A 26,653-nucleotide genomic window follows, 5' to 3' on the forward strand; every position below is an offset into this window, starting at 1 on the left:
AATCTCAATTGTGTGACATTCTGGTCATGATATTATGGGGATATTTGTGTCTTTAAGACATGATTAACTTCTTACCATGATAGTAAGATTTTGTACCTGTCTTGAATGGAAGGAATTATTCACGGAATTAATTGAAGATATTCTCTTCATTATTTGGCTCAATTAAATGAGAAGATTTGGATATACAATACAACTCAAAAGACGTGTGAAAATGTAGAGGAAATATTTCCGTGAAATACTTTCATTAACTGCAAAGATCTTTTGGAGTAATTGAGATGATTGTCGACCTAAAATTGGCTTCACAATATAAATAAGAGTGTCTTGGGTATCAGTGAGGGGATGGAGAGTTTGGGGATCGTTTAGAGCAAACCCGGTTTAATCATTATTTTCTCCCATTTCATCACTTGTAAACACTTTTGAGCAATGAAAAATTATTTTGAGTGTGTTTCCAATATGCGGAGCTAAACCCAATCCTTGGGGCTATGGAGGAAGCCGTCGTCTCGGTAAAAGTGATATTTTTTTATTAATTAATTAAAACAACTCTATTATGATTTTTGCATTGAACTAAAAATTATTTATATGGTTTTGATTAGTTAGGTGTATTTTCTCTTGATAGAATATGCTTGCTTAGGGTTTTGATATTCTATGCTTGGATTAACATCTATTCTTTTGGAAATATACATGTCTAGGCAATACTATTAGAATCAATCTGAATGTTGAGTTGCATAATTATTGTTTTATTAAATCACTAATATCGACCAATGGTGGAATCGTAATCCTATTCTCTCCATAATTTTCACAACATCTTTTTAATTTAGTTCGCTATTTTTATTTATTAAAAAAAATCTAAAAATCCGCTTTCACAAGTCTTGAACGAATCATACTACTACAACAACTTTGAAAATACATCAAATTTCCTATATTCTTAATGAACTCTCAAGAAAAATCTTCAAATGATCAGTTTTCAGATAACTATCTTGATGAATCAAAAAGCTTGAGACGAAGAGAACTTTGAGATTTCAATCTATCTTGCCTGGAAGATATTATGAAAACATCGTTATCAGAAAAGGAAGATCATGATACACGAACTATCAAGGTAAAGATATTCGGGCATGGATTCACGAATACCCAAAGCGAAGTCTTTTAGTCGTAAACATAATTATGTTTCTCATAGGAAACCTAGGTATAGACAGGACGACTCTAGAATCAACTAGCACACAAAGTGTCAGGGATTAAATTTCCCAGTTGAAAGAGTATATATATTCATAGATTTTCGAATACCAGGGGTTGTTTAGAATTCAAGACAAGATAACTTGAGAATCAAGCAAATACTTTTAGATCTTGAAAATACAGTAGAACAATACCAGGGATTGGTTATGGAACCGTGTCTAATGAATGTTCGGTTTGACAAGTATTCCAAAGAACTAAAAGAAATTTGACGTTCATTTAAATACAACAATCATGATACACATGCACGCGCGCACGCGCACATACACACACACACATACACAAAAGTGTTTGAGTGATCACAGAAGTTTCAGAAGTGTTTAAGAGAGTTCTAGAAATGATAAACATATTTAAAAAATAATTCTTTGAGCATATGCTAAAATCTGTTGGGTAAATTGGTACAACGGTTCGTGAACCATAAGGCTTGTTCACGAGTAACGGTGCAACGGTTTGTAAACTGGGTTTACCAACCGTACAAGACTACCAAACTCAGTTGACTACGGTTCTTGAACCGAGTTTGTCAACTGCTAGCCTAAAATACCAACTTCAAGAATTCAGTTCACAACGGTTCGTGAACTGTTCCCAATTGGACTCACGGTTTGCGAACTGGTTCACCAACATTTCCTATGTTTCTGAAAGTCAGATATCTATGTCATGAGTAGAAATATCAGCAGTTCTGAATTTCTCTCTTATGATGTTTGAAACATTCCCAAGTGATAAAGTCATTTGTGTGGACAATTCTCAATTGATCCACAAATTAATTCACAAACAATAAATTTCTTAGAACTTATATTGTTAAGGACCGTTGAACATCTTTGTTAAAATCACAATCGAGCTTTTTAACAAGACAATCTTGACTCGAAACTTCTCCTTTGTAAATCTACTCGAATTCATACGACATCGTCTCAATAGATAAAATGGTAAGATAGTGAGTAAAATAGAATGGTTCAGTCTTCACATACCTGATACAGAAGTTCTCCAAATGTCTTCGTCGATCTTCAGTCTTCAAGGGTGATGTTTGATGCTCAATTACCAAATTCCAACCTAGTCCGAGACTTGACTTAGTAGACTACACTACGGGAAAAATATACATCTATAACTGGAGATTTACAAATCTTCGCTAAACATCGTAGAAAGTCATATGTTTTACAACTGGTTTCAAAGGAAGAGTTGTCGTATATCATCACTGCCAAACCTTAGGAAACAAGGGGTTGCGCTAAGAAAACAAACGACAAATCCTTAAGAAAAAACGTTGTGACGACATTTAGCTATAACAACTCTGTTCCATAAAGGTAGTGACTAAGCCTATCACAATTTTCACAAGAGTTGTTGAAGAACACCAAAATATGATGATGAAAAATAGTGTTAGAGGGGAGATTCGAACATGAACCTACTGCATGGAAGTCTGGCTCATCAACCATCCTTGCAGTTCACAAGTTTTGTTTTTTTTAATAAAAACGTATAATAACACTTATAAGTGTTGTTGAAGTAAAAATATAGAATGTTGGAAAAAATGAGATTAGAAGGGAGATTCAAACATGAATCTACTGCATGGAAGTCTATCTCATCAACCATCCTTACAGTTCACAAGTTTTGGTTGTTTTTTTAATAAAAATGCATAACAACACTTATAAGTATTGTTGAAGTAAAAATATAGAACGTTGGCAGAAATGAGGATGGGGGGATTTGATCCTCAGCCTCCTGCATGAAAGTCTACACCACTAACCAATCCTACACTATCACAAGTTCTGTCAAGTTTGTGGTTCTTTAATATACTAATTTTAAGACAACCCTTTATAAGAGTTGTGAAACAAAATATAATGTCCAAAAAAAAATGCTCAGGTGACTAAGCCGCAAAATATTCTGAAGGAATCTTACTTGTAAGGATGGATTCGTCGTTCTTACCAAGTTTCCGACTTAGAGTAGTCCACTCACGGCCAGGTTTCGATCTCGGAGCCTGGTTTGCATACAATATGGAGAAATAGGGTTTGTTTAAGGTTTCGTAGAATATTCCGAAGGAATCTTACCTGTAAATTGATGGATTCGTCGTTCTTACCAAGTTTCTGACTTAGAGTAGTCAACTCGCAGCCAGGTTTCGATCTCCGAGCCTGGTTTGCACGCAATATTCATAAATAGGGTTTTTTTAAAGGTTTCGTAGAATATTCCGAAAGAATATTACCTGTAAATGAATTGGTCGTTCGTAACAAGTTTCTGACTTAGAGTAGTCCACTCCTGGCCAGGTTTCGATCTCGAAGCCTGGTATGCATACAATATGCAGAAATATGGTTTGTTTAAGGTTTCGTAGAATATTCCGAAGGAATATTATCTGTAAATGGATGAATTCGTCGTTCTTACTTCTTACCAAGTTTCTGACTTATAGTAGTCTACTCCCGGCCAGGTTTCGATCTCGGAGTCTGGTTTGCATACAATATGCAGAAATACGGTTTGTTTGGTTTCGTAGAATATGCCGAATGAATCTTACCTGTAAATAGATGGATTCTTCGTTCTTACCAAGTTTATGACTTATAGTAATCAACTCACGGCCAGGTTTCGATCTCGGATCCTGGTATCCATACAATATGCAGAAATAGGGTTTGTTTAAGGTTTCGTAGAATATTCCGATGGAATCTTACCTGTAGATCGATGGATTCGTCGTTCTTACCAAGTTTCTGACTTAGTAGTCCACTCGCGGCCAGGTTTCGATCTTGGAGCCTGGTTTGCATCCAATATGCATAAATAGGGTTTGTTTAAGGTTTCATAGAATATTCCGAAGGAATCTTACCTGTAAATGGATGGATTCGTCGTTTTTACCAAGTTTCTAACTTATAGTAGTCCACTCCCGGCCAGATTTCGATCTCGGAGCCTGGTTTGCATACAATATGGAGAAATAGGGTTTGTTTAAGGTTTCGTAGAATACACCCAAGGAATCTTACCTGTAAATGGATGGATTCGTCGTTCTTACCAAGTTTCTGACTTAGTAGTCCACTCGCGGCCAGGTTTCGATCTCGGAGCCTGGTTTGCATATAATATGCAGAAATAGGGTTTTTTTAAGGTTTCGTAGAATATGCCGAATGAATCTTACCTGTAAATGGATGGATTCGTCGTTCTTACCAAGTTTATGACTTATAGTAGTCCACTCCCGGCCAGATTTCGATCTCGGAGCCTGGTTTGCATACAATATGGAGAAATAGGGTTTGTTTAAGGTTTCGTAGAATACTCCCAAGGAATCTTACCTGTAAATAGATGGATTCGTCGTTCTTACCAATTTTCTGACTTAGAGTAGCCTACTCGCGGCCAGGTTTCGATCTCGGAGCCTGGTTTGCATCTAATATGCAGAAATAGGGTTTGTATAAGGTTTCGTAGAATATTCCGAAGGAATCTTACCTGTAAATGGATGGATTCGTCGTTCTTACCAAGTTTCTGACTTAGAGTAGTCCACTCCCAGCCAGGTTTCGACCTCGGAGCCTGGTTTGCATACAATATATGCAGAAATAGGGTTTGTGTAAGGTTTCTTAGAATATTCGGAAGGAATCTTACCTGTAAATGGATGGATTCGTCGTTCTTACCAAGTTTCCGACTTAGAGTAGTCAACTCACGGCCAGGTTTCGATCTCAGAGCCTTGTATGCATACAATATGGAGAAATAGGGTTTGTTTAAGGTTTCGTAGAATATTCCGAAGGAATCTTACCTGTAAATCGATGGATTCATCGTTCTTATCAAGTTTCCGACTTAGAGTAGTCCACTCGCTTCCAGGTTTCGATCTCGGAGTCTGGTTTGCATCCAATGTGTAGAAATAGGGTTTGTTTAAGGTTTCGTAGAATATTCCGAAGGAATCTTACCTATAAATGGATGGATTCATCGTTCTTACCAAGTTTTGTGTGTGTTTAAGGTTTCGTAGAATATTTCCATGGAATCTTACCAGTAAATGGTTGGATTCATCGTTTTTGTGGACTTTCAGACTTCTTGTTCATAGTTTGTAAGTCGTTATACCGAACATGAAGTTTGGATCGACACTGAGCTTCATATTCATCAATTTCGATGATGTATCATGCTAATTTTGAAGTCAGAACCCTCTCAGAGCTTCGTGGTTCATAGATTATATGCCATTATACCAAGTTTGAAGTTCGAATCGACATTGAGCTTCATATTTATCGATTTTGATGATGTATCATGCTAAGTTTGAAGTCAGAACCCTCTCAGAGCTTCTTGGTTCATAGTTTGTATGTCGTTATACCACATTTGAAGTTTGAATCGACATTGAGCTTCATATTTATCGATTTCGATGATATATCATGTTATTAATGTGAACTAAAGCTACTTCATGACATGTATGACTAGTCAAAATTACTTCATGACCTATGTAACTAGTCGAAATTCAAACCGGAAGCACAAAGAGAAAGCACAAAAGCACAAAGAAACACACCAATTATCGGATTGATTTATTATTTTTCAACTTTATTCTTATACATTTTTTGGATTTTTTATATCAAAATGTCGATAAGAATGTGCTACATTTATTCATATTTTTTTTGGATTTTTTTTCGTGTCGAAGGTTGATAATCAAACCGAATACATGAGCTCGTATTAGCACAAAATGAAACACATACTTCTCAATCCGCATGAGCATCCTAAATACAATCTCAACCATCAAGATCTTTTCTTAATCCGTATGAGCATCTCAAATACAATCTCAACCGTCCATCATTTTCATTCAGATTCACTCTTTTCTTCGTTCTTTCTTTTCCGAAGCATAACCCTCCTTCAACCACTTGAACCCAATTCCTATCTGTTTTTCTCTCAATCACCACCGCTGAAGTACACCTCTACTCCACAGATGACGGCAGCGCTCCATCACCACCGCTGCTCTTCTCTCGACCCCTCTTCTTCATCATCTTCTCTCAATCTCTCTCTTTAACTCCCCCTTTCTCTAATCCACAACAGTCAATAGTAGCAGCTCATCAAATCCAGAGCTGAACCAAATTCTAATCAACCCCATCACTGATTCAAGTTACACAAAACCAAATTTCTTCCCGGTAACAATCAACGACGGCCCTAACTCAAGTTTCCTTCAAATGTTCATCACATAACTCAATTCTTCCATCTCTAGAAGTTCTCGATTCATCAAAATATTCTTCTCAATCTAGAACCTCATCCAAATTCCCATAACCGAACCCTAGATTTCAAAACAAAAATAAAACCCCCCCGAATCTCAATGTTGAGCTGAAAAAAACAAACCCTAGATTTAAAAATCAAAATCTCTGAGCTCAATTGGGGACGATGAGTTTGTGGTTGAATGGTTGATGTTTTAGCTGGGTAGAGTTTGAGTTGACAACCGAAATAGTGAAATTCTATGGGTGATTTGGATGAATTCTGGCAGTAAATGGTATCATTGGTCTGTGAGGTTCTGTTTGAGAGAAGACAAGAGTTTTTGAAGTTAATTCAAGCATAGATGAAGAACTCAGGGAGGAGATGGAAATCGAAATGAGGGTTTCTGAGCTTCAACTGAAAACAGAGATGGGTTCGATTGATTCCCTCAGATAGATAGAAGACATGAGCAAATTTATGAAGAACTAGGGTTCTATGTTGTTAGAGGATTGATAAAATCAGAGCTAGGGTTTGTGTTGGATGTATGATTCTGTGATAGATTTGAAGATTTGAATTGATTAAAGGGGAAGCTGAGCTCGATTTCAATCATAAGAAGATGGGTTTTGTGGTAATTGTGTGGTTCTGTGCTTGTTGTTAGGGTTCAGATGAAGAAGTATAATGTTGATATTCATGGTTTTGGTTTGATATTGAAGTTTTGAAGACCGCTGCTGCTATAGATAAATGTAACTGGTGGTGTTAACTGTTGCCATCAGTTGAGAACAAAAACAACAAGTTTTGGAGATTCAGGATGTAAATGACAGAACTGGTGATGAAGAAATGAAGAAGTGAATGGAGTTAGATGAGTCTGGTGTTCGACTTGAGCATGTTGAGGGAATGTTGTTGTTGTTTGAAACAAATAATGGAGTTAGCTGAGTCTGGTGCTGGACTTGAGCTGAGTGATAGCCATGGTCAAATATGTGCAGGAATGGAATGTTGCTGTTACAGGATATTAACTTGATGCAGAGAATGAGATGGATATGAAATAGGCAGTAGGGGCTTGGTTATGTTCAAGAATCTCTAGAGAGGTTGATATTAAGGTTAAAGCTGTGAAAGATGATGTAATGTAGTGTTTATAGCAGCAGGATATGAACAAGAAGACATGGAAGAATGTAATGTTGATGGCAGTGGTACTGGTTATACGCTGAAATGGTGGTACTGAGAATGGAATATCGGTACTTATTAGCTCACCATCTCTAACCATAGAGAAATTCAGCCCTAACCCAAGTTGCACCTTAAATCTATCGGATTTCAAAACTACGGATTGAAATCAAGACGAGATGTAAATCGTTGCTGCAGTTGCTGTTAAGAAGATGAGATGGATTCGAATACACTGATACCCCATCTTCTCATGATTCAATTGCAATGATAGGGTTCAGCACAATAGTAATTGTGCTCTCAGTTATCCCTTGATGTAAGTTTGATTTTTTTTTTCTTTTCTTTTTAAAGTTTATTATTGATTTTAGATGAACTGATTGATAATTGGATTTCTACTACTTCAATTTTCACAGGGGTTTCTACCTTCTCAGGCACCAATTTTCACAGGGGATTTATAAATGAGACCAAATCAAATAAGCTGAAGATGTGAAGTATGTGCTTGTGTGGTTTTTAGAAGTGCTGACCAAGGGTGTTTGATATCCAGCCTATAATTGCGCGACTTTAACGCAGAAACTGAGAAGGTTATGGTGAGTATCTCATCCATATGAATGAGATAAAACTGTTTGAATTTGGTAGATGGTAAACGATACCAGTTATAAATATAATGTCACTTCAGATTTTACATTGTGGAATGAATTGAATTGTGAAATTTTCCATTCCCTAAATTTTCCTTAATAGGGAAAGTGTGAAAGTGTGGGAACACTAGGAGGTATGCTTACAGTACTTCCAAATATATGTTGGAAATCTTGAGATTATTACAAGTTGTCTCATGTTTTAGTCAAGTTACTGTGCTTTGTTGAAGATTTTATCCAGCATTTAGAAGGGATTTACTTACCATCTTGTTCTGCGGCCATTTTTGAATCATGTTAAACTTGTATTTTGTATTGATACGCGTGGTTTCAACAATAATGGAGAGAGTGAAAGGCACTGTCTGTTTTTTAATTGAATCGCAGTTGCTCTTTTCTACCCTGTCGTTTGTTAAATATTACGAACATCTGTGTGTCATCTATAAAGCAAATAGGTATACTTTGTTACCAACTTTGTGTTGGAAGATGACTACATGAATTATGCTTTTCCAAGATATTTAGCTCATGATGCCTTAGTTTCATGTTTATCAGCTAGGGTAGCCATATTCCCTCATATATATGCTTACAGTTTTTTTTATTATTTTCGACTATTAGAATGTTCTACGGCCATTTGTGCAGTAATGTCAGTTTCTTGTTGGCAGAACCTGGCTTTTTCCTTTTTGATTATATTCTTGTATTTTTTAAATCTATTGAAGGGTCCTGAATTTTGATTTATGAATCATCAAATCTCATTATATATCACTAATGCAATTTCTGTGCTCAGGGCTTTCTATGGTGTTTTGAGATTTATTATGGAAAGTGGTGCCTAAGGTTGCGAGGTACAATCTGCTACTATTCTTTCGTATATTCCAGTCTTAACCCTTTGTTCTGCTTGATATGATATAAATTTCAAGTTTGTAATTGTTACAGGTTAGTGTGAATGAAAAGCTTAGGGAAGCTCGTGCAAAGTCAATGAAGTTCAAGGATGGATACATGATTTCTTCTGGTCAGCTAATTTACGAGTACATTGATTCAGCCGTTAGACACGTCCTTCTTAGACTGGTCAGTTTCTACACCATTTATTGTTACTAACTTAAACTGTATCTTTCATTAGTATATTAATTGTTGTTTGGTTTACTTTTGTTTGTTTCATTTTTGTTTAGAGTGAGACAGTGGAGAGTATGAGGTGATGATTAGATAATTTTCCTATTGGTTTGATTGTCGAAACGGTGCTATATTTTCTGATCATTCTCTCCAGTCCTACTAAAGAGCGCCTTTTTTCTGTTTTACTTCTTTTGTTGTGTGCCGAGTTATATTTTCTTTATTTCTGGAAATTCCGTTCATCTTCTAACTTAAAGTTCATTGTTGTTTGTTTTGTTGAGCAAGGTGTTACTGGCATCAAGGTCAAGAACATGTTGGATTAGGATCCTAAAGGAAAGAATGGTCCAATGACTCCATTGCCTGATGTTACCATCCACCAACCTAAGGTTGAAGAAGACTTCGTCAGGCCTTCAATGATGGCTCCTACCGAAATAGAAATGTCAGTTCCCCCACAAATCATAGTAACTTGAATGGGATCCGGTTTCCAGATTCATTATGATCTGGCATACAGTGTGTGATTACTGCTCATGTGGATGATGCTTATGTCTACATGCCAACTTCAGAGTTCAAGTATGTTAGTCATGCTGTCGGAAGTTTTATTACATGGCCCAAGGATCGATTAGTGTTCCCATATACATCTTCATAATCTTTTTGGAGTGTGTTTAGAAAATTTAACTTTTGTATCACTGCCATTTTTTTGAATGTATGTGGTTAACACTAGTAGGTTAACTTGAATGAATGTAAGTGTATTGCACTGGCAGGTTAATGTGAATGTGAAATACTTTCGGCAATCCAGTTTCAGCTATAATTTTTTTTTTTCAAAATAGTTTTATGCACACAACTTCTAATAAAAGTTGTAGTTACACATTCATTTACAGAAAACAGAAGTTGTTACTTCAAATATTACAACTGTGAAGGGTATTGTAAAAACAAATCTTGCAACATAAGTAGGAGTTGTTCAGTATAGTTGTACAACTCTAGGAAGTGTAATGATAGTAGTATTCAAAATACTAATCGATGTTGTCTTCCAGTTTTCGACTATGAAACAGTTACTTTACAACATAAGTTTGCGTTGTCCAAGATAGTTCGACATTTCATACAAGTGATGTGCAAATATTATTCATAATACTGGTAATTGTTGTTGCATATGTTTCTACGATATGCTACTTATGTTGTCCACGATTGTTCTACAATACAAGCAAGAGTTGTATTAGGTTATCAAAAAAAATCGAAAGAGAATCACAACATTGACAAACTATTGTCGAACCATGAATCACATCACCCTTTACAACACTTGTCAACCATTGTAGAAAAACTTGGACTTTCTACAATACCCCCGTTCCACAATGCGTGAAATGGAGTTGTCGTAGGGGTACTGCAACTCTTATCTTGTGTCGTCAATGATGATTTTTCCCGTAGTGCTAAAAATCAAGATATAGTTTTGATCATCTAACTTTGACAACAAGCTTGAGATAACAAAACTTGCGGGTTCGACCGAACATTGCTCTAACACTTATAACCTGTTTGAGTACTACTTAAGAAGTTATTTTTCGACTTCAATAACTAAAAAAGCCAGAAGTTAGTTTCGGTACACAATATTTTTCCTTATGATTTCTGGGATTGAATTCTATTTCTTTATAGCATTTTATACGTGTAATATCCAAGTATTCCAAACACATAATATCACCTTTTACTACTTTGAAAATGAGTAGTTGAAAAACAATGGATTTCTATCCGTTTAAGTTAAAACATTAATAGCTTGTGAAGTTTAGTATATATCAGAATACACTCATTTTTGGTAGATATGTAAAACTTCGTCACAAGAATATATCTCCCAAAATATTAACTTCAAATTTTATCCATCTGCCATCTGGTTATTATTCACAAAGTTGGAGTTGGTGCCCAAGACCACGACATAATAGCCCATATACGAATTCCGCATTAGATATAAACGAAGTTGGAATTCAAAGAGTAATCATCATTTTAGGATTTCAGGAATCTCCGCTCCAAAACTCAGTGAGACTACTGTTACTTGAAAATCCTAGGATGATTTCTTTTCTTTTTGGTTCTGAGCTTCGATACAAGGGGGATTTTTCAGCTTTTCCTCTATGTATTGAAAAGCATCTCAAGATCAGCTTAATCAATCAGTGGGAAACAACAAAAACACAAAATGGCTTCTTATGGATTAGGTTGATGCTCATGTTGTGGAAGAAGAAGATGGATAAACATCAAATTACCTGGAAGTAAGTTACAAGCTAGAACTGTCCACTGGAAACCATCTTAGGGATTTGATTTGAATTCATATTTCGGATGGTGGTTGTCATCTTCTTATTGTGATTAATCTGAACAGCAGATCTGCATTTTGATGAGGTATATAGGAATAGCATTACAACTGTAAATACACCTATTTTCGGTTTCATAATTATACTTCAAGTGTAAATTAAAATCTTTCCTTCGAGTCTACTCATAGCTACACATAGATTTGAATTGCTAGATTTGAGTTCTGGGCTTACCTTAAACAAGAATATCTGTGGATTTTGAACTATGAAGTGATCTAATGCATGCTAGGATTTGCTTCATCAAATGTTTGGGTATTGCCACATGTATTGCACATTGGTAATCAACGTTGCACCTCATAAAACACACAAACCACTACTACACATCTAGTCTATTTATTTGGCTTAGCATCTTATTTGGCTTCTGCACAGGACACAGGATTGCTGAGGGAACGTGACTTATGTATATATGTTGTTGATCATCTAAAGCTGATTCATAACTGTCTATTAGTTGGTGTTACAACCATTTACTGTTGCCGAGGATGAACTGCTTTTGGTACCTGTTGTTTGGGAGTGTTTCCTTAACTTATATGCAACACCAATAAGTTCACTTTCCTCAAGGAGGTAGGAATCAAAACTTATGCTGAATTTCATTTTTGTAAGATGCCTTTGGATTCATATATATTCTTTTTAATACGACTATGTCACATCTGCTGGATTAGGTTGTTCCTCATGCTGAGGAGGAAGATAGTGGAGTATGATTAGATTCCGCCAATACCATGTGAATATAACAGTTTGAAAACGATGAGTTTGGAGATGAAACTGTATACCAGTAGTAGAATTTTTTTTCCCTTCTCTTACATTAGTTGCAGAAATTAGTCAAAGTTGTTATATGCATGTTTCATGCCGACAGGGCATTGTATAAGTGCTTGCAACATTATAACTGCTTAGCCTCAAAGCTCAAACATTTTGATAGACTCTTATAGACCAGTTCTTCCACCTTAGTGAACCACATATTTCTGAAGACTTAGTACAATGTACACTTAACATTAAAAAATCTAAGAGCTTGATCCATTAAAAAGAGGGGAAAGTAATCAGGATATGTGGGGTTTGTAGTGGGTTTCCATGATCTCATGCAGGTAGGACATTTCTAGGTGCTTGCGATGTTAACAACAACTTCTTGAAAGCTCGAGCATTTTGATAAAGGATTAGCAGCAAGCACTTCCAGCTAGGTTCTAGGCATATTAACCAGTACTCCATCTTAGGGAGACACAACCTCTAAAAGCTTAGCACAACGTTATTAATAACTAACACTAAAACCTTGATGTGTTTGAGGGAGATGTGATGAATAGGATATGAGGGTTGCCAAGGAGCAGGATTCCATAATCTTCTAAGGATTTTGGCTCTAATATTAAATCATCTATCTCTTGGATTAATATATTAAACTATTTATTGGGTCTGCTGTCTAGCAGAAAGAACTCTGATTATTGTCATGCTACATCCCATTTTCCACACGTTACTGAATGTTAACTTAACTACATTCAGAATGTGTGAAAACTTCTAGGTTTACCAATACTTAATCAAGTTAATCTATTAACCTGTTCAAGGGGTAAATGACCGATAAAATACTTGTTTATTATTTCAAGCATATTTGCATTTTTAAGTGAAGATAACTCTAATTTGCCATGTTTTAATATTACTTTTCATGTGGCTCAAGTTTTAACCACCAGACATTTGAAGGGCCTTCACGTGGAATTCTTAATCCGTTCATCATGATCAAACACATGATGTTACATCGAGAGTCACCTTATGCTTATGTAATTCACAACTCTAGCTAAACATGAGGTTGTCTTGTAGGAAAATGAACAAGAAACTATCCCGAGTTAGGTGTCACCCCTATAATTCCCATGCCTGCCATTTTGGCAGTTGTCATGCGCTCATGCGTAAGCTGACAACAAGGAAAAGTTTTTGCTGGTACGTGCTCTAGGTTGTTTTGAAATTGAACCCTTGCCTAGACATCATGGGTGCAACAGGAGGTATCTCCTCTGCTGAAACTATTAGTCCATTAGTTTGGGTTGATCATACAATAGGGGAAGGTCCTACACTGAGTGGCTAACGATGAGGAAACTGATAAAATGTAAAGCTTAAAATGGTTTGGCTGGTTAAGCAGGGAGAACAAAGATGAATAAACTTCACGAAACCGGAGACTTCTTCCTAGAATTAAGGATGTTCATTTCAGTATTTTGTTTAGAGGGCGTAACCGATTGGAGCATTATAGATATCGCCCAATAATCATAAGATTTGAAATTTTGTTCAAGGATCTAGTCATGGGCTCTCTTGAATTTTGATTGGTATGGTACACATATTGTGTATGTGGTGCAGTCCCTAATGTTTTAGGATCTTGAATCTGTTAAATTGCTATACTTATTGTTTTACATGGTTGGTCTTAGCCCATCAAGTGTGCACCTAGGTTTCTTCTTAACAACTTACACATTGAATTATAAGTTGCAACTGCAATTAGTGATTAGATGGCTTCTCACAGTGTGTGTTATTTTCCATTTGGCTAATACCGCTGGGAATATGCAATGACTGATTTAGCATACAAGAACAGCTGACGTTATTTGTAAACTGCGGCTCCTGTTTCACAATGCAATGTGATATTTTAAGAAATCATATTCAGCTATTAAGATTTAGGAGATCACTAGTTCTTCTATCCCTAGCAGTTAGTTCATGTAAAATCTGTTGTTGGCTGTTGCATGACTTTGGTTGATATCGCTGTTAATTGCTTAATCTTTAAATTCATAAGTTTAATTCGTCTTGTTGCGCTTGTAGGATGCATACTCTGGGAGATACCACTTTTAGTGGCTTTCTGCACAGTACTCCTGTGAAATATCTGATCTTGTGGCATCCAGGTGCCAGGTTTTGTGTACGAAGAGAATCTGGCATAAATTCACACCTCAACAAATTAGCTTCTGAAAGGTTCTTAAGCCGCGAACTGAATATGAGTACGAGTTTTGACAATGCAGATTTGAACCCCACTCCTATGAGAAGATTTAGGAATACTAATTCCTTCAATTCACCCAGAATAAAGGAGCTTGCTAGACATTCAAGAACCAATGGTTCTGCAGATAACCGAGAAGCTCTGAGAAATATTCAAAGTGGGGATTTTTCTTCTGATGTTGAGATTTTGGAACCTCATGCCAGCAATCTTGGGAGAATCGCAAAAGTTAAGGAATCAGGACAGGGGGGAAACGGTGGCTGTGAGTCGATCGACCTAATGTGAGATGCATTTTCTTCTTATCCTTTTTATGAATACGTTCCACCTGTAATTCGTAATCCAATGGAAACTAGGTTACTGGTACTTTGTTCAGTTCCTTTTTGTAACGTTATCATGGTGGCCTAGTTATGCTTTTGTGCTCGTTCTAGTTCTTTCAGCTCATCATACGTGGTTTTGCTTGTGATTTCAGAATGGACTTCCAGTTCAGTTTGAAGATCTCTTCCTTACCTGTTAAGGGAAGGATGATTCTCGACCATCATATCATGATAGGAGCCGTATCTTTCCTGTTTGTTACAGATCTAGTAGGCATAATAAGTTAACCAGATCTCTTTTTGTGTGATGTACTAAATGGTGGAAGCTCTGGACCAATCTTCAAGGTCGGACAATGTCCTTACTCTGCATCGGTCATACCTGATGCGTTAGTGTTTCGGTGTTGACATGTGTGGCTGACGAAGTTTCATAGAGGAAACCTGTGGTGTAAAAGAGGAAAGGCGTGTCAAGACAATGTCTGATATTGTCATGAAAAAATGTCGTTATCTATTGCGCCATACTATTCTTGAAGATGAGGAAAAAACACTCTGCAATTTGCTTGGAACAAGAACAACCTCACTAAACCCTTATGCTAATGAGGATGATGGCATTCCTGGATATCGTGCAATGGTATCTCTTGCATTGGATTTTTAAATCATTGATTTGAGGTTAGCAGTAGGTTGCGCTGGATCTTATGAAGCTTTTCTGGAGGTTGTATGTGAGGTATGTTGATTCCCGTCCTCTTTCTTGTGTTACTTGGCACCAAAGCTCATCAGTCTCGTGTCGAGCAGAAATTCGAAGGATAAGTTCTCGGTTCTAACATATATTGTTACCAATATATCTGCATTTATCAGGCTTGGCACAACATACGCACTGCTTATGGAGACCAGCCAGATTTGATGCTTTTCGCTGAGCAATTATCTGGAGATTTTGAGTTGCTGTGTGAAGAAGAGGTGTGATTATTTTCCGTTGCTCAGTCTCTTAATGCACCTGTACATCTATTTCCTGTATTACCTTGTAAATTTACTTTACGGTAAATTCTACCATACAGGTGCTTTATCTCGTACAGAAAATTAAGGGGCATGCTTAAGCGCCGCATCAAGGAAATCAATGAGCTTCTTTGTGCAAGGAGATCCCTAGAGCTTCCTGTGGTGTCTGCAGATTCTGTGGCATCAACAAAAGTGATGAAACTGTGTTACTGTGTGATCATTGCGATTCTGAGTATCATAAAAGTAGTTAAGTAAAGGCACCACCCGATACTCACGTCATTCATCATCGCAAGCGGAAGAGATATCAAGGTGAAGGAACTTGTATTTTCTCAGAGACAATGAACAAGTTAGCGGCTTCTATGGAAGAAAAAAGAGTATTGGAACTATAGCCTGGAGGAGGTGTATTCGTGACACCTTATTTGCATATATTCTCAAGTTTGTTATGAAGCTGAATCCCGGATAGTCCTATATCTGTTCATTGCTAATAATTTCTTTTGTAGGCCACGTCATTATTGCCCCATTACATAATCAAGATTGTTTTATTTATTTCTACAAGTAACTTCTTATCTAGTTTTAGAAAATTAGCAATTCAATTCCCCGAAATTGTTGAAAGGATCTTTTCGTTGGTGATACTGTCTGCTCTACCTTTCAGAAACGACCTTCCTTGTTAATAGAAACCGATATCGTCAACCTTTTTGCTTGGTTCTCACTTCTCAGTAAAAGATTTTGTTATCGATTACACCATGTTGTTTTCTACTAATAGTAAAGATGGATTTTTTCAGATGTTAATAATAAAGCGTCGAATATAAGTCCTGAATTGTTTGATCAAAACGGTTTAGGCAACTCAGAAAGTTGAAAAGAATGTTATGTTATTTAATAAATATACATTTTTCCTTCTTCTGGTAGATGTGCTTAGGGCCTTTTGTGGATACTTATGTGGTATTAATTCACTTTTTTTGTTGATGTAGAGGGTCTTCTTGCTGTAATTTTTGAGCGACCAAGTGTTGGGCTCGGCCATTGTTTATGAACACCTTGATCAATATGCCGAAATGTCAGCTGATGGGCAGCAGAAACTGCGTTCTTTGTCTATAAAAATGAGAAGCATAAAGTATAAAGAAGAAGTCCTCACAAAAGAGAGCAAATTCATGTTTAATGTAGTTGGTGAAGCTGGAAAAGTAGCAGTTGCCAGTATGCTTCTGAACCTTAGCAGGAGTATGAGTCAACACCAACTTTGAATAATAGTTGCAACTTCTGCACACCCTTCTCTGGTATGATTCAGCTTGGTGATGTTGCCGAGGAAAATGATTCCAACAATGTGAATAAAATTCTAATTGGTCATTTGGGAAGAGGATCATTGTAAAGGAAGTAGAAACCAGTGTTTGGCTGCAGATAGTGATGGTCGAAAGACAGATTTGTCTTTCAGTTCAGGATGGCAATCTTGTGCTTGAAAGTCTTTTCCCAGATAAGGCTTCTAAAAGTAGTGAATCAAACAAACACAGCGAGCCGAGGTACATCTACCAGCTACCCAGCTGTTATTGGGTTTTCGTCATGGGTCTACTATGATTCTGATGTAGAATAGTAGCGATCCAAGAGAGAGAGAAAGAGAGAGTTAAAGGAATCGATTCTGCAGATGCACAGGTTGAAGTCTTAGTCCTCTCAACAAGCTGGAAATCCTATACTTGATGACAGGCAACTGGGTTGAGGTCTTTTGATGGGGGGAAGGGTGGAACCTCTCTTGCAACCTAAGCTTCAGTGATGTATGTATGGTCCATGCATGGAGCCAGAAACCTCCGAATCTCTGATATCATCCCTAAGAGGCGGGTTAGGAAGTTGAAAGCAACTTATGATGATAAATATATAGGTGTGAATGCTAGAACTGGTCTGGCCTTCCAGACCCCTTACTTGCCATCAGACCTCTTGCACCAAATCGGAACTCGAGGGCATAATAATGGGAAATGCAACTCCTAATTACCATCCAGTGATGAAAGCAAGGAAACTGATGATCACACAAAAGGGAAAAGGAAAGTAAGCACCAACCGTGAGGAGCATGCATGTGAAACAAGCAGAATTGAGGCATCAAAGAGTGGAAAATTAGACACTCGTTCTAGAGTGATAAAATTTCAAAAGAAGGAAATGGTTTGTCCATGTTACCTGGAGGAGATTAAAAAAACTTCATCACGATGAGGCCAACAAGGAATTAGTGAAAGGAATAGGACTCATTGGTTCAGATGGGATTCCATCCCTTGTCCCATCCACATCTCTGTATCTCCATGATCCAACACTAATTTTGAACATTGTCCAACGGAAAGAAGCTGAAAAAGGTACTAGGTGTAACATTATGGAGGAGGTATGTCAACAGAAAAACAAGACTGTATCAGTTGATAAAAATCCCACAGACTCCGCAAAATGAAGTGTTAAGAACGGTCTCAAGGAGGAACAGCCAAGAGCCAAGGTATCAGTTTAAGAAAGTTCAAACAAGAAAGATCCAGAATCTTCAAAGAAGAAAACTCCAGCGCCTAAGGGTCCCAGCTGTGCAGTGCCTGAACGTTCATTGAGGCATGTGGTGGGAAAGGTTGCTCCAATTTTAAGGCAGCTCAAGAGTAACTTACTCTATATGGATGCTGCTCTTCCAGAAGAAGCACTCAGGCCACTAAAGTCTGACTCACTAAAAGGTTCTGTTTGGCGTGCATTTACTAAATCTGCGGAGTCAGTAATTGAGGTGAGCTTGTCTATTTCCTTTATTTCTTCCTAAAATAATTGATTTTATAGGACTAGGTTATAATCACAGTTTCAAAGAACTTTCATTACGTCTTCTCTTAACCACTGGTCAATTTCCATTCCAGTTTGTGTCATTAGCAGATTGCGTTAGTTACCACCATGAATATACAGTATTATAAGAAACGTACTAAGTGCTGTAGAATAGAATTTACATAATATATAGAAACTTGGCCATAGATGAGCAATTCATACTATTTTAATCACCATTGGAAAGATATTGGTAGCAATTTTTACTATTACATTACATTTCAGGAGAGCTCTAGTTTGACACCGATAATGTGTATGTATTATCGCGATATGTTTTTTTCTGCAAGTGTATTGATGAATAACATTTCTTCACTTTTCCATCTTGCCATTATTAAGTAAAAGTTTGTTTTCATCTTTCATATGATTCAAGCAGTAATCGTATTCGAGGACATGATCAAGACAGAGTACTTGAGGAATAGGCCTCCTAAAATAGTTGATTTGGTAGTACTAGGTTATGTTTCGTCAAATGTGTGGTTTGGGTATTGCTACAGTTGATACGCATTGGTTATCAGTCGGAATACGCACACACCACTACTCAATATCCAAGTCTGTTTGGCTTAACATCTTATTATGCTTCTGCACAGGCACAGGATAGCTGAGGGAAGATGTACTTATGTATATGTTGAGCATCTAAAGGTGATTCATAACCGTCTCTTAGTTGGTGTCCAACCTTGTACTGGTTGGCGAAGGATGAACTGCTGATTAAAGTTTAAAGATATTTCTGCTGATTGAAAGTCTTGGAGTATCGGCTTAACTCATCTCATAGACCAATAAGTTTACTTTTCTACAAAGAGGTAGAAATCAAAACGTACTAGTGCTGAATTTCATTTTTGTGATGCCTTTGGATTCATATACTCTTGTTAATACAACATTGTCACATCGGCTGGATTAGGTTGTTGCTCATGCTGCGGAAGAAGCTAGAGAAAACCATTTCGACACCAAATTTTAAAGTAAGAGGAGAATCAAGTTTGACTTTGGAGGGTATTGGTTATTTGGAGAATCAAGTTTGACTTTGGAGGGTATTGGTTATTTTCAACAGTCAAATAGAAGTTCTCTTGATTAAGTTGTCATTGTCTTTCATTTTGTAACTTTTGAAATTGTAAATGAGAGGATAGGCAATTGTGAATTATACATCTTTTACTCTTGTTAATGTGAACAAGGTTTCATTATCATAAAATGAGAAGCTGACAAAAATATTCCGACCACAGTGGGAGTCGAACCCACGACCTTTTGATCCGAAGTCAAACGCGCTAATCCACTGCGCTATGCGGTTTTTGTTTGACTAATGACATTGGCTTGTAACAGAACTTGTTGTCATTACACTTGTATTTATTGAGTAAATCTAAGGAGCAAAATCTATCATACAGTTGGACCTGATTAGTCAGCCTTGGGTTAAGCATTCTCTCAAAAACAGGTGACTAGAGAGCCAGACACTACAATTATATATAACTACAACCGAGATGGAATCATACCCGTCTCCAATTTGCAATGCTGCTAAATGGAGATTACCATTTTCCTTTGGGGTAATACCGAATTTCATAAAAGACTAGGGGTGGGACTTGGGTTGATTGGCCGGGTTGGAAGGCTTGGCCGAGGCAGACCAGAGATAGAAATTCTTTGCCAAGATTGCCCGTGGAGGTGCTGCCCAAGTCCCGCCCAAGTTATATTCCTCGTGTTTTCCGGATTCGTCGGGTTGACCCATGCTAATACTTTACAGCACAAAAATTGTGGGCAGTTGCAGGAATTCAGTTAACTACCCACCAACAATGTTTTCATTTTCACTTTTTCTGTACAGTAGCATTCAATTCAGTATATTCTATGTTAGTTTTTTAAAGAAATATTATCAAATTATTCGGATAAACAAACTCTTTGGCATTTTTATTCATTCAAACTAATAATGGAGACACCTAGAAACCCTAATGACCTTAATTTAAGTTTTCAAATTTATTTTTTATTAATGTGATAATAACAAATTTTTGTAATTATAAGATTGAATTATTGTATTTAGCTTAAATTTTCAAATAACTTATGATTATTGACAATAATATAATTTTATTTATATTGAATTAATAATGAGATAGACATAATTTATATTTTCATTATTAGGTTTGAAGATAATGGGTAAAATTGCTCTTAATAGATAATACTACCAATTGTAAAAAATAGTTTATATAATTATATTATAGTTTCTCGGGTTGGGTGGATTGCTCTGGTGATAAATATTTTTGTCCATACTTGCCCACATTTAATTCGGGTTTATTAAAGTTGTACCCGAGCTTGCCAAAACTTTTAAGAAACATTGCCCATACCCGTTCAACGTTCGGGTTGGATATGAGTTGGGTGGGGTGACCCAACCCAAATCCCACCCTTGTAAAAGACAAAATATTTTTTGGTAAGGGATTGGTACACCCCCAATCAAAATGGTATTGGCCATTAGCAGCCGACAGCCGTGATGGAATTTATGGTGGAAAAAGAAACAAATCAATTTACCTTCTACAGTCAATGGCTAATGAGCATGGAAAAAAGCATTATGTTTCATTGGCCTGTGTTTCTTTGCATTTGCACATGCATATCAACCTATTGGAGAATCTAAGCATCTTTTAGAAGAAACATTTTATTCCGCATGAGCCATCACGTTGCTGTAAAAGTTAAAATTTAAAACAGTTTAATAGCAATTTAATTAATACTTTAAGAAGAGAATAGTCTTCACCTTCTCCATCTTGCTTTTAATTTCCTCTCCATTCCCTTGTGCATTGGCTTTGTTTCAGAAAATCCTAGACTTACAGAGACTGTGAGCTTGAGGCAAACAGGTAACCTAAATGATAAAACTATTCATTATTCTTTCTCTCTATCAGTGTGGCTTCATGAAATAGTTTTTCTTATTTTCTTCTTTAGATGAGTGACTTGTCAATTGTCATACATAATTTCCTTCTTTTTGTGGTTTGTTCTCATACTTCTCTCGATTTATCAAAAGATAACGAACTCTTGACTTTTTTACTTTGATGTCTTGCCGATTCCTTATAAATCTGTAGAATTCGTCACTAATGTTGTGCATTGTATAGATGGGGAAGAAACATTTAAAGCTGCAGTATGGTATAATGGTAAAACTGTCGATCAAGACGGAAACAACCCACGTTATTTTGGTGGCATGGTGAAGTCCATCGATGTAGATCCAAATACAAAGGTGGATGTGTTTCTTTGCACTGTTAGAGACATTTTTGGCATACCTGAAGCAGTTCCTATTTCAATGAAATACCACATTTTCTTTTCTCCGGAGACATCCAAGCTTGTTGATGTTACTCCTGCTTACGAGTCCCTAAAGTTCATAATCCAACCTGGTCTTATGCTACATCACTTCTATGTTGAGGAGAATGTGGTCGAAGATGACATTGACACATACTCAAATGCGCCGAGGTAATTTAGATATTAACTGGCGCACTACTGCTTACATGAGATTTTTTTTTTCCGTTATGTTCTAATACGTTTAATCTTCAGATGTAGCCGATCTGCTGGATACTCCGGTGCTGTTCAGTCGCCTCCAACAGGAGTAGAAATGTAAGTCTATCAGAAATAATGACACTGGCTCATTTATTTATCAGCATGTTGTATAATTCGGCTTTCTTTGGTTGCAGTCCTGTCAAGCCAAGTGCTCATGTACATGTTGGTGGTTCTTCGAGCCATGCCCAAAGCAGTTCCCAAGCTCTAGTGCTGAATCCCATTCCCACGAGGTGACGTTACTTTAAATTGGTGCCGCTCTAAATCATGTCTGATTGCCTGAACAGAGTATAGATTGTAATTGACTCTTTATATTTAGGAAATCCAATAAAAGAAGCGTGATGGACCGAGACGATCCGGTCAATGCGGTAACAGTTGGTGGCCATGTTGGAAGGACTTCTTCTACAAATAGCTCACATGTAAACGACTTGGTTAGTATTCGAAACCAAAAGTTACTAGTTCAGAATAAAAGAGTGGAGACTGGGTATTTCAGTCTGGCGGTGGCAGACCTTAACCCTGTAAACGGTGTCTCCTATCATAGAGCCAGCATATTGGAAGAGAGAGACACCCAACTACTACCTCTTGTTCTTTACGAATTGTTGTAACTAGGGTTTGACCAAATACTAGTAGCCTCGTTGGATGTCACACTAGCGTGTTTGGATATACGCTTCTGCTTCAGAAGTAGAAGTAGGAATAAAAAACATTCTGCTGGCAAAAAGTTTCTTTTTTTTTTGTTTTGTTGTTATAAGTCATTTTGAAATAACATAGCCAAACTGACTTCTTGTTTGTACATTCCCATAAAAGTTACCTTTTAATTTCTGGAAGCAGAAAAATCAGAAATTAAAGTGAACAGACAATTTAGAATAACTCCTAGGAGTAAAGACTTTAGCTCTTTGTAATAAAGCAAAAACTTTTTGTTTTTGACTTCTGCTTTTTGAAAAGCATAAATATTTCTACTTCTGATATCCAAACAAGATATAAAACGCCGGTCTACTTTATTGAGCATTGTTCACCACGAAATTAATTACACAGCTGACCTCCCATCATGTTACGGCCCTACTAAATCGCCTGGTTGTCCTAGTTGTTTAGGGGAAAATTTGAAGACCACTGTGTTTGTGGATAGGTCTATGTGAGATACCACTTATTTATAAATCAGCTATTATTTTGGGACGAAGAGAGTATCAGTTATCTATTCTTAACCCGTCTTGCCCTTCATGCTTGTTTTCCGATTGTTACAAAATACGTACAGATGCGGATATGTATCACGTCTCTCTGTGGCAAGGAAAAACCTTTAGATATTGAGAGGACTGACACTATCGGGAGCATAAAGGAAAGGATCCGCAAAATAGAAGGCACCGCAGTCAAGGATCAAATACTAGCCTATAAAGGTATAATAATAAGGCAACAACAAGATCATCTCACTGTAGCATATCTTGGCATCCACGAAGGAAGCACTATAGATATACTACAGTGCATGAAAGGATGTTAATTAGATAATCAGTATATGCACTTAAAATAATGTGAATTGGTATTTATATATATTCTGTTATGCTTCATTTGAAGGCATGTTAGTTGGTTCCTAGATTATTTGTTGCTTTAATTGCTTAAACGGATGTCAATTAGTATCTGGAATTTGTATGCATGAAATTCATGCATGATTAATGAGACTGCAGACCAGAAAAAGGTTTTCAAATGATTAAAGCAAATAAGTGCCGAATCACAACATTCATGTGCATAGATATTAACTTGTACCCTAGAGCTATTGTGAAGCTATTGACTTGCATAGTTTTCCTCTCTTCGAATGATGTGAACCATCACTGCCAGCAATGGAGAAGAATTATCCAACACCGTGTAGTTCAGCTCAATGATATCAGATAAAATCTTTTATTCGGTTTAAAAGCAAGAAACAACCGGTTTTAAGAAGAAGAAAAAAACGCGACGGGTTGGAAAAGATTTATTATTTTTCCTTATAGTTAGAATTGTTTGCCAAATAAAATAAAAAATGTCTTCCCACAATGTCACATGTGAAGCTGATCACATGACCATTGGAGAAGCTCGTAGGGACAGTAAAAATTATTCCGACCACAGTGGGAGTCGAACCCACGACCTTTTGATCCGAAGTCAAACGCGCTAATCCACTGCGCTATGCGGTCTTTGTTGACCAATGACATTATCTTTTAATAAAGTTTGGTTGAATTTCACTTACATTTACTGACTAGGAGCAAAATCTGATCAATACGAGTCGAAGTCGTGTAGTGAAACTGCTGCCTCAGAAATTGCATGAGTTAGGCTCATATCTACTACTGGCTGGGGGTTTTTCAAGTTATGGAATACATATACATTGATTCGTGGTTTAAACCTGCTGCTAGAGTGAAATAATCTCGGGTTCAATTTTTTTGGTTCCTGGAGATTACCTGTGAAAGACAAAAATTCCTGGAGTATAAAGTCTCATCTCATACAGAGAAGAATAAGTTGTATGATGAATATGAAACTATGAAATAGTAGTGCTGAAAATTGTATCAAGTGCCCTCGAGAATGATGATAAAGTGGGTCATGTACTCCTGTTTGGTCCCTGTCCTGCACGGCTATACATTGATGGACTTTATGGCATCAAATTATTTCTTAAGCAAACCTAAAGTGTTTGGCTCAAATATGTATGCAATGGAAAAGAGAAACTGGGGTTTAAATTTTTGTTTTTAGTCCGTGTGTTGGTTTCCTAATTGGTTAAATTCATAAACTAAGAAGGGGTCTCTTTTTTCTAGTTTGTGCTGGTTTCCTGATTCACTATATAAAGGATTTCTGCAGCCATGAAGAAGATGTTAAGTTTATTCTTCATGCTTAAAAATCGTGGTGTATCTACAATGTTGAACGAGCACTGTAAGCCAAAAAGAAAGAAAAAGGATAACGAGTTAAGGGTGACCAAGAAAAACAACAAGAATAAGAAGATGATCAGTAAGAGGAGGCGTATCAGTGTTGATAATAATCCAGACCACCCTGCCATTGCTGATGATGAGGTGGTGGTTTTTCACGTACTGAGCAGACTCCCGGTGAAATCACTTATGCGTTTCAAGTGTGTCTGTAAACGTTGGAAATTTATTATCGAACAAGATCCACACTTTATTCATTCACACCTTGCCCATTCAGAAACACGTCCGGGTCTCTTTCTACTCCTTCCAAAGAGCAAGTCATGGGAAGACGGTGGCGCAAGAGATTACGAGTCTTTCATGTCAGCTGATCTGCACTTGAGTGGCGGAGCAGCAGCAAATTTTCACACCATAGGGAAAACAAAGCTATCGTACAGTGAAGTTCTAGGACCCGTTACAGGTTTGGTCTGTTTCGTTGACAACAACTACGCTGTTCAAATACACAATGGAATCAACACTATGGATCAAGTCTAAAGTGTGCATGAATCTAGAGAACAATAATTGCTTCGTACACATTTTAGACGCACCAAGATGTTATTTCGGTTTCGATCCTGCTACCAAGAAACATAAGGCTGTTTTCGTGTGGTGTAGAGGTAGATTCCGAGATTTTCCTGTTTGCGAGGTCTTGACAGTAGGGTAGGATAATGCATGGAGAATAATCTACGAGATACTGCCACACAATATCTACGGAAATATCACTCAGTGTGCAAATGGTTCCATATATTGGCTTGTAGAGTGTCGTTGGATAATGGCATTTGATATAGGAAGCGAGAAGTTTAGGGTGATCCCGGCCCCCGAATTCGGAGAGTCACGATTCCGGATATTCTCAGAAGTGGATGGGTGTCTAGCCGTCATATGTCCAGATAGAGAAATAATCAACATGTGGATATTGCATGATCTAAATAAAGAGAATGGGATTAAATCTACTACTAGTAATGAAAAGGATTGGACTCAGATGACTATCACACTTCCTTCTGACAACCTGAAAGCGTGTACTTATTTTCATTCCGTTGCTGGAACAGACCAGATGATCTTAGAAACCTATAGAGATCCTGGCGAGTGTTTTGGCTTCAGGAGGAATGCAAAACTTGCCAAATTTTATCTTTATGATCGTAAACAGAAGACTTTCAAGAAGTTTGAAGTCGCCGGGGTTTCCTTCTTAACCGAATGGAGCTCGACTGATTGTGTCTCAACCTTCGTAGAAAGCCTTCTGCCTGTTCAGAAGAAGCTGCAGTAACCCCCGTGAGCCGAGCCTTCAAGTGAATCAACTTTCTTTTGATGTTTACTCTGTCATTGATGGTCACAGCCAAGCCTTCAAGCGAATTGACTTTCATTTTTATGTTTAACTAGTCTTTCTGTTTACTGTCTTCCATGTTCACAGCTGAACCTTCCAGTGAATCAAAATTTCTTTTTGAAACATGTTCCGAGGTAATTAAAATTTCTCACGGTATAGCTTTATCAACTGGCACTACTGCTTACATGAGATTTTTGTCGTCACGTTCTAATACTTTGAAACTTCAGATGTAGCCGATCGGTTTAGCTGGTTTAGCTTTTAATTGATTTGAAATGACGAAAAAATAATGCGACTGTTTAGTTTTTTTTTTTTTTAATGCAAAACAAAGATTTTATTACCTAATTAAATAAAAGTACAGAGTTTTCCTCT

At 37.1% G+C, this 26,653-nt stretch overlaps 1 protein-coding gene, 1 long non-coding RNA gene, 2 other non-coding genes and 1 pseudogene across 6 annotated transcripts; 3 read left to right on the forward strand and 2 right to left on the reverse strand.

The window, feature by feature from the left end:
* The first annotated feature begins 8,827 nt into the window (after positions 1–8,827).
* LOC113351171 lies at positions 8,828–9,840 on the forward strand (annotated as a pseudogene).
* A 1,344-nt stretch (positions 9,841–11,184) lies between these two features.
* On the forward strand, positions 11,185–19,697 carry LOC113347802. 3 transcript variants are annotated; one of them, XR_003359256.1, is made up of 8 exons: positions 11,185–11,564; positions 11,903–12,094; positions 14,303–14,749; positions 14,938–15,500; positions 15,632–15,730; positions 15,829–18,485; positions 19,156–19,365; positions 19,464–19,553. It is a non-coding gene; the product is annotated as an uncharacterized LOC113347802 (long non-coding RNA). The 3 variants fall into 3 exon arrangements; XR_003359254.1 differs by having other exon boundaries at positions 11,185–11,437; XR_003359255.1 differs by having other exon boundaries at positions 11,185–11,437; positions 19,156–19,697.
* Positions 19,698–19,770: 73 nt separating this feature from the next.
* TRNAR-UCG lies at positions 19,771–19,844 on the reverse strand. Its single transcript has one exon. It is a non-coding gene; the product is annotated as a tRNA-Arg (tRNA).
* A 1,443-nt stretch (positions 19,845–21,287) lies between these two features.
* On the forward strand, positions 21,288–23,674 carry LOC113353390. The gene is made up of 6 exons (XM_026597009.1): positions 21,288–21,381; positions 21,634–21,985; positions 22,067–22,126; positions 22,204–22,299; positions 22,386–22,497; positions 23,316–23,674. The coding sequence occupies exons 2-6, from the start codon at positions 21,720–21,722 to the stop codon at positions 23,553–23,555; spliced, it is 774 nt and encodes a 257-aa protein (XP_026452794.1). The 5' UTR covers positions 21,288–21,381; positions 21,634–21,719; the 3' UTR covers positions 23,556–23,674.
* A 471-nt stretch (positions 23,675–24,145) lies between these two features.
* On the reverse strand, positions 24,146–24,219 carry TRNAR-UCG. Its single transcript has one exon. It is a non-coding gene; the product is annotated as a tRNA-Arg (tRNA).
* Between the last annotated feature and the right edge of the window lie 2,434 nt (positions 24,220–26,653).

The sequence above is a fragment of the Papaver somniferum genome, chromosome 2 (genome assembly GCF_003573695.1).
Source record: "Papaver somniferum cultivar HN1 chromosome 2, ASM357369v1, whole genome shotgun sequence".
In the NCBI taxonomy this organism is placed as follows: domain Eukaryota; kingdom Viridiplantae; phylum Streptophyta; class Magnoliopsida; order Ranunculales; family Papaveraceae; genus Papaver; species Papaver somniferum.